Below are 14,971 nucleotides of genomic sequence, written 5' to 3' on the forward strand. Positions count from 1 at the left end.
TAAAGATTAGCATATGAAGAATTGAGTAGTGATTGATGAAAAGGTTCACCATACTGGTATACATGATCCAAGGGGAATTTCTTTGTAAAATTTTAAGTCTGTTGCATTCCTGATCTGAAATCATCATGAGAATGTTTAAGCTACAGCTGGTTCGCTGAACTGTCAATTTCTCTTTTCTCTTACCCCCAAGTTCGTATTAAGATCCTTAAGTAAACCTCTGACTGGACTTGGGTATTTCTCTTACCGTGGATTCTGTGGACTGAAGCTATGTGAGGCATGTTGTCCTCATATCCCTCTCTGCTTTCCGGAGATGATTTCGTAAGGGGCAGTGTTGAACGCGAGCCCCACCATGTCTCCCTCCCAGTTTGTGGCGTACCCAAGAAGTATCTACCAGCTTCACACCTGCCCCCATCACAGGCTGGTGTATGGAAGTGTCTATCTTCATTTAGCCTGGAATGGTCAAGGGTGAAACCGTAGCACAGAGAGTTTCGATCAGCATACTGTCTGTAGGCGCAGGAGACCTCGTGATGTTGGGAAGTTGACCTCTCGACAGGATCCATTAATTGTGGGGAAGTCGTATCGGTCAAAGGACTGCCACCCCATTGACTCTCGTGGTCGGATTCAGATCTTTCTGTGTGAAAACTGGAATACTGAAACACAAATAGACAAAATAGGATTAGAAAGTGAGCAGAGGCTCAAGTAGGGTTACCATATTTTGTCCCCCAAAAAGGAGGACACATGCCCCGCCCCCTTTCACATTTCCCCTCCCCCTTGTCACATACCCTGTCGCCCCCCCCCCCCCTCCCTGTCACCCCCGTCCCCTTACCTTACTACTGCCCTGGTGGTCTAGTGACCTCTTCGGGGCAGGAAAGAGCCCCCTCTTTCCTGCCCGGAGCGCTGCCCTGCATGCACCCTTCCTGTTGCTGATCCTCGGTGCCGATTCAAAATGGCCGCCAAGAGTTGAAGTCTCGCAAGGTCACTTCAACTCTCGGCGGCCATTTTGAATCAGCGCCGAGGATCAGCAACAGGAAGGATGCATGCAGGGCAGCGCTCTGGGCAGGAAAGAGGGGGCTCTTTCCTGCCCCGAAGGCGGAAGAGGTCACTAGACCACCAGGGCAGTAGTAAGTAAGGGGAGGGGAGGCTAGCAATCTGCCCGTTTGTCCGGATTTCTGGACAAACGGGCAGATTGGCAAAACCCGCCCGGTTACCTGGACATGCCCTCAAAAGGAGGACATGTCCGGGTAAATCCGGACATATGGTAACCCTAGGCTCAAGGAAATACCATGCATCTCGCTGAGGTGTCCTATAATAGGACCACATCATGTTAATCACTTCCAGTTTGATCTCTCTCTCTCTCTCTCTCTCCCCCCCCTCTCTCTCTCTCTCTCTCTCTCCCCCCCCCCCCCCTCCCTCTCTCTCTCCCCCCTCTCTCTCTCTCTCCCTCCCTCTCTCTACCTTCCTTTCTCTCTCCCCTCCTCTCTCTCTCTCTCTCTCTCCCCCCTCCCCTCTCTCTCTCTCTCTCTCCCCCTCTCTCTCTCCCCCTCCCTCTCTCTCCCCCTCTCTCCCCCACTCCCTCTCCCCCCCCCTTCTCTCCCCCCCTCCCTCTCCCTCTCTCTCTCTCTCTCTCTCCTAGCAGTTATTCCACCGTACAGAAAGACTGCTTTCTTTAAAGAAAAAAATTAGACACAACTACTATTTTACATAGCCGCTGAGAGGGGGGGCAGGGGGGCCTGGCGCAAGGGTCTCTCTCTGCTTCTGACGGGAACCAGGTGATCACTTCCTGACAGGAGCAGGAGAGAGAATTCCAGTGCCTGCCCCCCCCCCCCCCCAGCACTGCCTGCCTAGCAGCTGCTGGGCCCTCAGGCCACGCATGCTCAGTTTTGAGACCGAGCATGTGCGCCCTGAGGAAAGGAGCCCCAGGGGGCAGGCAATGCTGAGCAGAGGAAGGAGCCGCGCTGCCTGCAGCTAGCAGGGCCAGCCGAGGTACTTGGTACTTGGGGCAGGCAACGGCGATGACAATGATGATTCTGCCCCGGGCCCGGCTCTGTCTCTCAGCGGCCCTGCTGTTTTATGAAACACATTCAGAGCTTGGCGAATGCACCAGTTGCATGAGCTCACTGTTCCACAAAGTCTTCCAAATCAGCTACTACAGTACCTCCTCTTTCAAGGGGCAGGTATAAAACTCATCACTGGCAGGCAGAGTCATGGTTTATGTGTTGACTCCTTAAAGGTTTTCCCCGTGCTTTTGATTTGCAAAAAGTGAAGCTGTCTCTATTAATGCCAAAACAACTGCACCGTGAGGAATGTTGTATGTTTTTCAGTCTTTAAAATGAATATCACTGTTTCTTCATAATGGAGGAGGTTTTCTTTGACAGGGTACACTTTTAACAAAAACATTTTGCCTTTCGTCTTGGTTTCCCCCCATCAGTGGTCTCTAATGCTTCCCTTTCACTTGAAGGTGACTTGGGAAATGCTTACTGGCAGTGGCGATCCTAGGTCGGCTGCCACCCGGGGCGGATCACCGATGCGCACCCCCCCCCCCCCCCGGGTGCAGCACGACACCCCCCCCCCCCCGGCGCAATGACACTCCCCCCAGCACATCAACACCCCCCCCCCCCCGGGTGCATTCTTCGCTGCTGGGAGCAGCCATGCGGCTCTCGCCTCCACTGGCTCCCTGCTCCCTCTGCCCCGGAACAGGAAGTAACCAGTTCCGGGGCAGAGGGAGCAGGGAACCAGCGGAGCCGACAGATGCGCGGCTGCTCTCTGCACCCCTCCAGCAGCGTGCACCCGGGGCGGACCGCCCCCACCGCCCCACCCTTGGTACGCCACTGCTTATTAGTCAGGGGTCCTGGAGGAACCTCTGCGCTAATCACTGGCTGCCAGGGGCCATCACAATGGTAGCAGCCATCTTCCTTCCCTCCTCAGGCCAGAGCATGCTACCTACATGGTGCATCTAGGCCCAAGGCCTTGACAGGTGAGAGGACCCCAGGTACATTCTCTGTTCCACAGTATGCAACACTACACTTTGAGCTGCAGGGATGGAGTTACAGTATATAATACAGCCTGGTTTTCCTTTCCAGTTTCACTTTCAGAGGAGAGGGCAGGGGGATTAAGGAGGGGTCATGCCTTTAATCCCTCCAGTAGTCAACTGCTTAATTGAGCAACTTTTTGTAACTTGGGCATGCCTCATACAAGTGTACTTCTTTTTGTGTTTTTTATTTTTTATTTTCAAACAAATTTTTACAAGTGAACACTTGAACAAGCAATAAGAAAACTTTTTAACAAATAGAAGACACCCAAAATTACATGTGGATATATAAATCAATCCTAGCCATCCACTACAAGTTTAGGGAGCGTGTAATAAGAAAAGATAAGGAGATACAAATATAAAGGGGAAAAAAATGTACTTCATTGTCTTCCCATTTCGGAAATCCCTGTTGGACGTCCTACTTTTGAGCCCTCCCTAGTCCCGCCCAAAACACACCCACAACACGCTTCCTTGCTATTTGGACGAACTGCAGTGTGAAACAGTGGCGTAGCTAAGGGGGGGCAACAGGAGCCTAGGCTACTACTACTACTACTACTACTTATCATTTCTATAGCGCTACAAGGCATACGCAGCGCTGTACACCATACACAAAAAGACAGTCCCTGCTCAAAGAGCTTACAATCTAGATAAGACAGGTAGACAGGACAATAAGGGTAAGGGAATAAAGAGGTGAGGATACAAGGACAGGGCAAGTAAGTAGTGGGTAGGAGTCAAAAGCATTGGTAAAGAGGTGGCTTTAAGTTTGGACTTGAAAACGGCCAAACACGGGGCTAGACGTACAGGCTCGGGTAGTCTATTCCAGGCGTGAGGTGCAGCAAGATAAAAGGAACGGATTCTGGAATTGGCAGTAGAGGAGAAGCGGACAGATAAGAGAGATTTATCTACAGAACGGAGTACCCGAGGGGGGGCATAGAGAGAGACAAGCGTGGAGAGGTACTGGGGAGCGGTAGAGTGAATGCACTTATAGGTCAATAAGAGAAGTTTGAATTGAATGCGGAAATGGATAGGGAGCCAGTGAAGTGACTTAAGGAGAGGGCTAATGTGAGCATAGCGACTTTGGCGGAAAATGAGTCTTGTAGTACCCGCATAACTCCTGGCTCCTCCCTATCACTACCCTCTGTACTGCCCCTGACCAATCCACTTTTTATGGGGCTGGTCAGAGGCGATATTCTGCATCACTGCCCGCTTTAGTGCCGCTGAATATCGGGGGTTAGATGGTGGTAAGCAATTTAAGTGGGAGGCCAGTGAGGTGTAGGTTGCAGTAGTCAAGGCGAGAGGTAATGATAGAGTGGACAAGAGTTTGGGTGGTGTGCTCAGAGAGGAAAGGGCGAATTTTGCTGATGTTATACAGAAAGAAGCGACAGGTCTTGGCTATCTGCTGGATATGCGCAGAGAAGGAGAGGGAGGAGTTGAAGCGGCGGATAGGTCAAGGAGGATGAGGATGGAGTAGTGACCTTTGGATTTGGCAAGGAACAGGTCATTACAGACTTTAGTGAGTGCTGTTTCTGTCAAGTGTAGAGGGCGAAAACCGGATTGAAGCGGATCGAGGATGGCATGAGAGGAGAGAAAATCAAGGCAGCGGCTGTGATCGGCGCGTTCAAGTATCTTGGAAAGGAAGGGTAGGGGGGAGATGGGGCGGTAGTTGGAGGGACAGGTGGGGTCTAGTGATGGTTATTTGAGGAGTGGTGTGACTACAGCATGTTTGAAGGTATCAGTAACATTAAAAAAAAAAAAAAATCCAGGCCTTCATTCTGGTCTTAAAAACCTATAATGCCTCAATTTAAGACTGCCCCTAACCAGTGGCGTAGCCAGACAGCCAATTTTGGGTGGGCCTGAACCCAAAGTGGGCGGGCACAAAATTTTCTCTCTAACCCCCTCCCCCAGCATTTCCCAACTCAAAATATAAATACTTTAGCTGATGAAGATCCCCAAGCCCTGCCACCCGAAAACCTAGGCCCCCCCAAATTGGCACTGGGGCCCCCGGTTTGGCTGGCAGGGGTCCCCGACCCCAACCCCTGCTAGCTGACGTATTTATCTGTCCTGTGCAGGTCTCACACTTGCCTCCTCTCCTGTTCCTAGTCGCGCCGTACATGCTCTTGTTTCATTAAAACGAGCGTGCAGTGCATCGCGCACTGAAAACAGGAGAGGAAGCAAGTGCGAAGCCAGCGCGGTACAGATAGAAGCTTCAGTTGGCGGGGGGTTGGGGACCCCTACCAGCAAAGGTACCTTGCGACAGCGGGGGGGGGGGGGGGTCAGACACGGTGGGGAAGAGTGGCAGCTGGGGGCGGTGGGCTAAAATGTGCCCCCCCACACACACTTTGGGCTCTGGACCCCCCTCCCGCCGAGGTCTGGCTACGCCCCTGGTGTGAAACGTCCAAATTCAGACTTTCCAAATCAGGATTTGGACTTTTTTTTAGCAGATGGATGCTTTTTAGGCATTTTAAGATATCCAAATGCTTTGAAAATGAGCCCCATAGGCATCTATTTCTATTTATAAAATAGAAATGTAAACACCACTCTGGCTTTGTAATATAGAAGTTTCATTCCCAATCACTTTTTGTCTTAATTTGTCACTCTCCGGTTTCTTTTGCTTTCAACATGGCTACCTTTTATACTCTCATTGAGTTGGGACATTAAGGTTAAAGGGACCTCTCTCAATTATAAGTGATTTTAACAGCTATTTTCTTTATGTTATAAAAAGGCTTTCCATTCCACCCTATTATTCAAACCTACTGGTGTTAAGGAATGCAACCGATGGATCCATCTTTGCTCCGCCAGTATCAATTTTTTTATCCCTATCTCCTCCCCGTATTGATTCTTGAATATGATCAATCACAATACATGGGTAGTCTTCAGATTTATGTGATTGCTCTCCGCTATGCCCCACTGACTATAGGGGCTTCTAATTGCAAATATTTTAAATTATGCTTGGGGTCACTGAACCTTTTCTTTAAGGGTCTTGTGGTTTTCCCAACGTATAACTTCCTACATGTGCACATAAGAATGTACACCACATGAGTCGTCTCACAATCTGTGTCATATCTCAAAGTGTATTTCTCAGAATTAAGACAAAAAGCGATTGGTGAATGAAACTTCTTTGTAACATGGGCAGCTTCTCCACTTCCAAATCTTAAGAGCCATTTTATGAAATGGTGCTTTTTGTTCACTTCTAACCATGCACAGACCCATCCGTTCATATTCAGTGATCCCAAATGTTGGCTTTAGGCAACTTGGGCTGTACAGAAGGCATTAATTTATGGCATTATTTTAGCAGTTTTATTATTGTTACCACCATGCTGTTCAGCTGTTTCCTGTGTTATTTGTTTAAAAAGGTATGAAACTAGAAATATTGATTGTCCACGAAATGTTGATGCTGTCTCCGTGATTAGAATTCATGCTTTGACTTCCCTTATTTATATCCTCAACCATCAGGAGAAAACCTGTCAGAACCGTCATGCTACAAAGCAGATGTGTGCCCTTAAATCATTTTTATCTTACTTTCCACTAATGTATGCCTAAGATGTAAATACGCCCTCTTTGCAATGACTGTTACGGTACGGAACAGATGGTAAGGGCTTAGATGAAAGTAATACAGTATGTTCACTAAAATAACTCATAGTGCTGATAATTCTTCCTGAGAATTGATATCAACCATACCATAAAAGAGAGCTTTCGTGCCTTTGAAATATACCAGACAGAAAAGAACAAGATGCGGGAGTTGCAGCAGTAATTGCATAAAAAAAACAAAAGGTGAACAGTACAATTCATTTTTGCAAAGTAGAAACGGAGTGGAACGAGTAGATGTGAATCGTTTGTTTACGCTTTCCAAAAATACTAGGACTAGGAGGCATGCGATGAAGCTACAAAGCAGTAAATTTAATACAAATCGGAGAAAATGTTTCTTCACTCAACGTTTAATTAAATTCTGGAATTTGTTGCCAGAGAATGTGGTAAAGGCGGTTCGCTTAGCGGGGTTTAAAAAAGGTCTGGCCAGCTTCTTAAAGGAAAAGTCCATAGACCATTATTAATTGACTTGAGGAAAATCCATTGCAGTGGCGTAGCGGGGGGGGGGGGGCTGCAACCCAGGCGGGGTGGTTCGCCATTGCACCCCCCCCCCCCCCCGGGTGCAGCACAATGACATCCCCCCCCCAGCGCATCGACATCCCTCCCCCCCCCCCGACCAGCTCCCGCACCCTACCTTTAAAAAGAATATCGGAATCCCAGGCGCCTGCCCTGCACGTAAAACAAATGTGGACCGTCGGGCCTTCTCTCGCTCTGTCTGTCCTGCCCTTGCGGAAATAGGAAGTTGCGTCAGAGGAGGGCGGGACAGATAGAGCGAGAGAAGGCCCGACGGTCCACATTTGTTTTACGTGCAGGGCAGGCGCCTGAGATTCCGATATTCTTTTTAAAGGTAGGGTGCGGGAGCTGGTGGGGGGGGGGTTGATGCGCCGAGAGGGGGGAGATGGAGCACCCCCCCCCACGAGCTGACACCCGGGGCGGACCGCCCCTCCCGCCCCCCCCCCCTTGCTACGCCACTGATCCACTGCTATTTCTGAGATAAGCAGCATAAAAGGTATTGAATTTTTTCAGGATCTTGCCAGGTATTTGTGACCTGGATTGGCCACTATTGGAAACAGGATGCTGGGCTTGATGGACCTTTGGTCTGTCCCAGTATGTCCATATTTATGTACTTATGCTAACCCACTCAAAATACTTATAATAAACTCAATGAAATGCATGGGTTAGGTTAATGAATGTTGGAAGATACGAGCTTTAGTTCTAAAAACACTTCCTCCAGCATTAGTCACAACATAATGTGATATCTTTGATACAAAGGTCAGCAAAAACCTTTATTAGGTTTATTAGGTAAGAATAGCCATACTGGGTCAGACCAATGGCCCATCTAGCCCAGTATACTGCTTCCAGCAGTGGACAATCCAGGTCACAAGTACCTGGCAGAAATGCAAATAGTTGCAAGATTCCATGCAGAATCCCAAAGAATAGCAAGATTCCAGAATCCCAAATAGAATCAACATTCCATGCTACCAATCCCAGAGCAAGCAGTGGCTCCCCCCATGTCCATATCAATAACAGACTATGGTCTTTTCCTGCAGGAACTAGTACAAACCTTTTTTAAACCCAGGTACGCTAACCGCCATTACCACATGCTCTGGCAACAAGTTCTCTCTGAGTTCAGGACCTGTCTTCTTTGTTTCATCCATGACAATTTTTTTTTTTGCATCTGCTATCTGTCCTATCTTATAATAACTGGAGTTCCTTTCCCTTCTATGTTTTAGGGGCCCTTTTACTAAGGTGCGTAGACACCTATGCGCATCCAACGCACATCAAATTGGAACTACTACCCAGCAACCATGTGCCCATGGCGGTAATTCCATTTTTGACGCACATCCAAAACATACGGTAGACATTTTCTACCCTGTGGCGCTTACCCGGTGGTAATCGGCAGGGTAATTAAACTCTGGAATTCATTGCCAGAGAATGTGGTAAAAGCAGTTAGCTTAGCAGAGTTTAAAAAAAGATTTGGATAATTTCGTAAAAGAAAAGCCAATATTACGGTAGACTTGGAAAGGGAGTAAAGAGTATCATCTTGTTGTAGAAAAAGAGATTGAAAGATGAAGTATAAGATGTAGAGTTTATCTAAGAAAGAAGCCTGGAAGTTTGGTGATGTATCAAAACAAAGTGAAGGACACTGACAAGATTACTTTTTAGATTGACAATATTGAATTACTGGAGCCCACATTTTGTTATATGATCCTACAGTACCCACACTTTCAGCAGCAATGCATTCATACTTTGCAAATTGACAAATAGTATTCCACCAAATGTGGATATCCAATCGTGAGGAGTCTTTCCAGTTAGAGCTAATTAGTTTGATAGCAATCATATATTTTTCCTATGTTTTTGTTTTTATTCTTGAAAACTTCAATACTACTACTACTACTACTTGACATTTCTAGAGCGCTACTAGGGTTACGCAGTGCTGTACAGTTTAACAAAAAAGGACAGTCCCTGCTCAAAGGAGCTTACAATCTAATGGACGACTATGGACGAAATGACAAGTTGGGGCAGTCTAGATTTCTTGAAAAGCGGTAAAGTGGTTAGGTGCCAAAGGCGACATTGAAGAGGTGGGCTTTGAGCAAGGATTTGAAGATGGGCAGGGAGGGGGCCTGGTGTATGGGTTCAGGGAGTTTATTCCAAGCATGGGGTGAGGCGAGGCAGAATGGGCGGAGCCTGGAGTTGGCGGTGGTGGAGAATTTCTTAAATTTTAAAAAAGATAGTTTTGGAAAAACCCACTGCTTATTTCTAGGATAAGGAGCAAAAAAAAACCAAAACCACACAACTGTAACTCTTTCGAGATCTTGCCAGGTATTTGTAACCTGGATTGGCCACTGTTGGAATCAGGATACTGGGCTTGATGGACCTTTGGTCTGTCCCAGTATGGCAAGGCTTATGTTTTTATGTTTCTAAACACAGAGGCTCACTATAGAGAAAAAGGATGGAATCCAATGAAAGCAAAACTTAATGATGGCAGCTTCAGGGGTTGGGAACTCAGACCAGTGCCAGGCCAACGTCTATGGCCTGGGTCCCATAAATGGGAAAAAAAAAGATCAGGATCAAGGCTGGAGTAGGACATAGGTCCCAGGTAGACTTATACAGTCTGTTAGACAGGGAGTGTTTAACCATGAAGATGTGGAAACCAGGGGCGTAGCCAGACTTCGGCGGGAGGAGGGTCCAGAGCCCGAGGTGAGAGGGCACATTTTAGCCCCCCCCCCCCCCCGGCGCTGCCGACCCCCCCCCCCAGCCGCCATTGCCGCCACCCCCCGCCACAGCCAGCACCACCACAAACAACTCTGACCCTCCCCCCCACCGACAACCCCCCCCCCCGCCGTCGCCTACCTTTGCTGGCGGGGGACCCCCAAGCCCCGCCAGCCGAAGTCTTCTTCCTTTGTTTGGTTTCAGAGACTGACGTCCTGACGTCCGTGGCCCCATAGTAGCTAAGCCACTGATGGAAACTGTGCAGTGTACCAGTTTCAACTTAGGCCACCTTGTTGGGCAGAGTGGATGTACTGTGCAGGTCTTTATTTGTCGACATTTACTAAGGGGTCAATACCACCCCAGCCCACCCTTGGCTATGCCACTGACAGTAATACTTGCTTCATCTTAGTCCTGTGTGTCTGATTCACTTCTCAGCTATCAGTGGATCTGCAACATACAGAGCTGAGCAAAAGAATTAGATCGGGGGGGGGGGGAAACCACGGTCCTCTCAAGGACCACAACTCAGTTAAATTTTCATGATTTCCATAATGAATATGCATGAGATCTATTTGCCTACAGTAGAAGCAGTAAATGCAAATCAATCTCATGACCGTACAGGTCTTTTTCTGCCGTCACCTACTATGTTACTATGCTATGTTATGTTATGTATTTTCATTGTGGGAATCTTGAAAACCCAATTGGGTTTTGGCTGTCGAGGACCGTAGTTACCTGCCCACCCCTGAATTAGGCACAAGATTAAGTTTGTGTGCAGCCTAAGAGAAAAAAAAAAGATATTCAGTCTGTTGTGCGACTCAGAAATTGTTGAGTTGTGACCTCTCTTCACTTGCTATTGTGAAGCATAATAATTAATAGACAATAGCAATTCATTCTGTTCACTTATCACAGGAAATATCAAAGAATTTCTATTTAGTTTGCTGAGGGCCTGCATGTCAAACCCATTGGTTGATACAAAATCCTGACATGCCATTAACCATTTCATGCTCCAACAACTGAAATGGCGCTTAGGAGGAGGTGATAAAAAAACGTCTTTTATTAAGACAAGAACAACGCTGGATCTTTCGTTTACATACATTGCATCCCTTCGGTATAAATAGAATGGAATCAATTTTTTTTTAACACAGCGTGACATCATTTGATTGACACCCCTCTAGGCGGGTTTTGGATTGAAGGCGTCTGACGTCGACTTATATAAATTGCGGCCATCTTTCTGTTAGCCAGAAACAGGTGTGGGCAGATAACGTGCATATTGTAAGGATCACTTTGCGAAGCAGTTTATGAAGTCGTGTCGTTGAAAAACTTATACTGATGTGATATTTTGCGCTTTTTCCACAGATCTTGTCAGATCATGTCAGTCAGACCCTGAGGCAGAATTCGAAACTTGGGCCGAAGTCGGGCCGTGGAGGGTGTCTAAGTGACTGTAAAGCTAAAAGATAAGTGCATTTTGAACCGTTTAGTAAAATTTACAGGGTTATCATCCGTTCAAGAGTATCAGAGCAGAATAGCCATACTTTTGTAAGAAGGAGGTTTTTGTCCGTGATGATTTAAGGGACCTCCCTTATGTTGGTTCTATCAACGACGGAGTGTTCCCTTAATATTTGAGGTTTTTCCTCCATTTTAAAATTACTTAACTTCATCAGGATTACATGGGGATATCATTTATTGCTATATGAATAATTGATCATTAGATATCCTAGATAGCTCTATTTGTCATTTAGGTTGGATTAACCATTTCCCCTCATTCTGTCTGCTAAGGCAATAATCCTTCATGATGAGGGCTTAGGGGCCCTTTTACTAAGGTGAGCCGAAAAATGGTCCGCGCTGGTGTAGGCATGTGTTCTGGGTGCGCGAAGATCCGTTTTTTCAGCACGCCTGTAAAAAAAGGCCTTTTAAAATTTTTTGCTGAAAATTGGCGCGTGTCCATTTTGGGTCTAAGACCTTACCGCCGGCCATTGACTTAGCGGTAAGATCTCACACGGTAACCGTGCGGTAATCATCTACGCACGTAGAATGATGATGATTGCCGCCTGGTTTCTGCCACACGTCAGAAAATAAGAATAATTTTCTGGGGCGCACAGTGGACATGTCAAAAATGAAATTACCGCAAGGACCATGCAGTAGCCAAGTGGTAGCTCCAAACTGAGGTGCGTTGGGCATGCACAGGCGCCTACAAGGCTTAGTGAAAGGGCCCCTTAGTATTCTAAAATAAAATCAAGAACATAACTTAGTATGGATTTCATTTATGGAAATTAAAATGAAATCTGCATCTACCCATTTATTCTTTGATAATAGGCAAGTTGGTTGTCAGTACTTTAATTATAGAAATTCAGCCATAATTATTCTTATTATTATTAACATTTGTATAGCGCTACCAGACGCACGCAGTGCTGAACACCTGACATAGAGAGAGACAGTCCCTGCTCAATAGAGCTTACAATCTAAGAATAATACGGACAGACAAGACAATTAAGGGTGAGGGAAGTACTGGGTGAGAGGGAACAAGGGGAGGCAATTGAGTAGTAACTAGGAGCCAAAAGCAGCGGTGAAAAGGTGGGTTTTCAGCATAGATTTGAAAGCAGGTAGAGATGGAGCTAGACGTACATGCTCAGGGAGTCTATTCCAGGCATAAGGTGCCGCGAGGGAAAAGGAACGAAGCCTGGAGTTAGCAGTGGAGGAGAAGGGGGACGGCAAGAGAGATTTGTCCAGTGAGCGGAGTTCACGGGGAGGAATGTAGGGCGAGATGAAAGTGGAGAGGTAATGGGGGGCTGCAGAATGGATGCATTTAAAGGTCAGTAAGAGAAGTTTGAACTGTATACGGAAGCGGACAGGGAGTCAGTGAAGTGACTTGAGGAGTGGGCTAGTGTGGGTATAACGATTTTGGCAGGAATGCAGTTTTAGGGTCATTTGACTTCATCAATAACAGGAGTAATGTCAGGAAGGATTATTTATCACAAAGGACAGTTTGCCTCTAGAAAAAAAGGCTAAATATTAGGAAAACGGCGCTTGCATCCAAGCTTACGTTGAACACAATTCTACAGGGAAGAAATTACATTGGGGCTGTCGGCCTGGGAAAGCTATTGCCAAAAGTAGCAGGAATAGGGAAGCTGGGATGTTGGATTCTGATGCGTCTCCCTAGGTGGTTTTCCTTCTTTTTAGTGCTTCAGTTATAATATCATATAGCACAACCGCACACAACCTTTGTAGACAGGATGAGTAGGAGAGAAATGATGGATGGGAAGTTCCTTCCATTCCTACATTACTACATTAGATAGTATGCCCCCGAGGAATGCCTGAGCTGAAAACATTTGGTCCAGTCTACTGACCGTTATTTGCCTTCCATAAGTTTTTATCATTAATTGTACTGATCTCTTTTAGAATTGTGCCTTAGGAAAAAGAACCCTGACTAGTCCATATCATTCTACAAGGGTCCTACTTGGTCCCGATTACATGGATCATGTAGGAGTTCAACAACGCAGCTATGTTAAGGAATTCCAAACTGCTCAAATGTGGTTAGTCTTAGAAATGAATTAAAATCGAACATGCAACTTAAAACACAACAAAGCATGAACTATCCTGCAAATTCACTGAATACATTTTTATTTCCTAACTAGTAAAAAAGGCCCGTTTCTGACACAAATGAAACGGGCGCTAGCAAGGTTTTCCTCAGCTTCCCTGCAGCCTCCCATGTCCAGCGACCCTCCTCTCCCCCTGCAGCCACCCATGTCCAGCGACCCTCCTCTCCCCCTGCGCCCACTGCAGCCACCCATGTCCAGCGAACCTCCTCTCTCCCCTGCCCCCCTCCTGCCACCCATGTCCAGCGACCCTCCTCTCCCCCTGCGCCCACTGCAGCCACCCATGTCCAGCGAACCTCCTCTCTCCCCTGCCCCCCTCCTGCCACCCATGTCCAGTGACCCTCCTCTCTCCCCTGCCCCCCTCCAGCCACCATGTCCAGTGAACCCCTGCCCCCCTGCAGCCACCCATGTCCAGCGACCCTCATCTCTCCCCTGCCCCCCTGCAGCCACCCATGCCCGCGACCCTCCTCTCCCCCTGCGCCCACTGCAGCCACCCATATCCAGCGACCCTCCTCTCTCCCCTGCCCCCTCCAGCCACCATGTCCAGTGACCCCCCTGCCCCCCTGCAGCCACCCATGCCTGCGACCATCCTCTCCCCCTGCGCCTACTGCAGCCACCAATACCCAGCGAACCTCCTCTCCGCTTTCCCATGCCCCCCTTCCTGCCACCCATGTCCAGCGACCCCCCTGCCCCCTGCAGCCACCCATGTCCAGCGACCCTCCTCTCCCCCTGCAGCCACTCATGTCCAGTGACCCTCCTCTCTCCCCTGCCCTCCCTCCAGCCACCCATGTCCAGCAACCCTCTTCTGGACATGGATCAGCTATGAGACATGTTCCCCCCCCCCCCAGGTTCTGAAGTTATTATTATTATTAGCATTTGTATAGCGCTACCAGACGCACGCAGCACTGAACACCTGATACAAATAGACAGTCCCTGCTCAAAAGAGCTTACAATCTAAGTTGCCATTAATACGGTGATGTCAGCTTGATCTACAGAGCCTGCAGACCAACTCGGAATGAGCCACGGTCCCAGGCAAGTCAGAACGTTGGAGGTGAGAATTATTATATAGGATGCTCAATCTCCTATTCAAGATTAATTTGTACAATCATGCTCCAGTATGGAAAATAATATATAAAGCCTGCCTCAGAAAAGTCTAATTGGAGGACCAGTGCAAAAACGGATGCAAATAAAGAATACTTATCCGCAATGGAAAGGTTTGAATCATCATTACAGGGCATTTTTAAATAGAAATAAGCAACATTTTAAAACAAAAACATCTGGATTCTTTGGCCTGATAGGAATCAGATTTTTATGATCTAAAAAATTATCTGGAAGGGGAGGATCACTGAATTTGATGATGGCTGATAAAGTCCTGTACGGTCCATCCAGTCTGCCCAACAAGATAAACTCATAGTCTGTCACACTATTCCTCACTGCTCTACCTTCCTTCCCCAAAATGCAACTAGAACCGCATTCGCATTGAAAACTTACGGGACAGCATGCCCCGGTAAATGCATGTGATTGAGTCCGCAACTGAAGGACTGCGTTTGTTCAC

The 14,971-nt window shown here is 47.5% G+C and overlaps 1 protein-coding gene across 1 annotated transcript in view; it reads right to left on the reverse strand.

Annotated features, from left to right (window-relative positions):
• Window positions 1-14,971, reverse strand: part of SIM1 (SIM bHLH transcription factor 1) — a 133,474-nt gene that overhangs the window by 2,067 nt on the left and 116,436 nt on the right. The window contains exon 10 of the mRNA XM_030195659.1: window positions 245-650. Within this exon, the coding sequence (XP_030051519.1) occupies window positions 245-650 (406 nt within the window). The remainder of the gene's footprint in view (window positions 1-244; window positions 651-14,971) is intronic.

The sequence above is a fragment of the Microcaecilia unicolor genome, chromosome 3, assembly GCF_901765095.1.
Source record: "Microcaecilia unicolor chromosome 3, aMicUni1.1, whole genome shotgun sequence".
Lineage (NCBI taxonomy): Eukaryota > Metazoa > Chordata > Amphibia > Gymnophiona > Siphonopidae > Microcaecilia > Microcaecilia unicolor.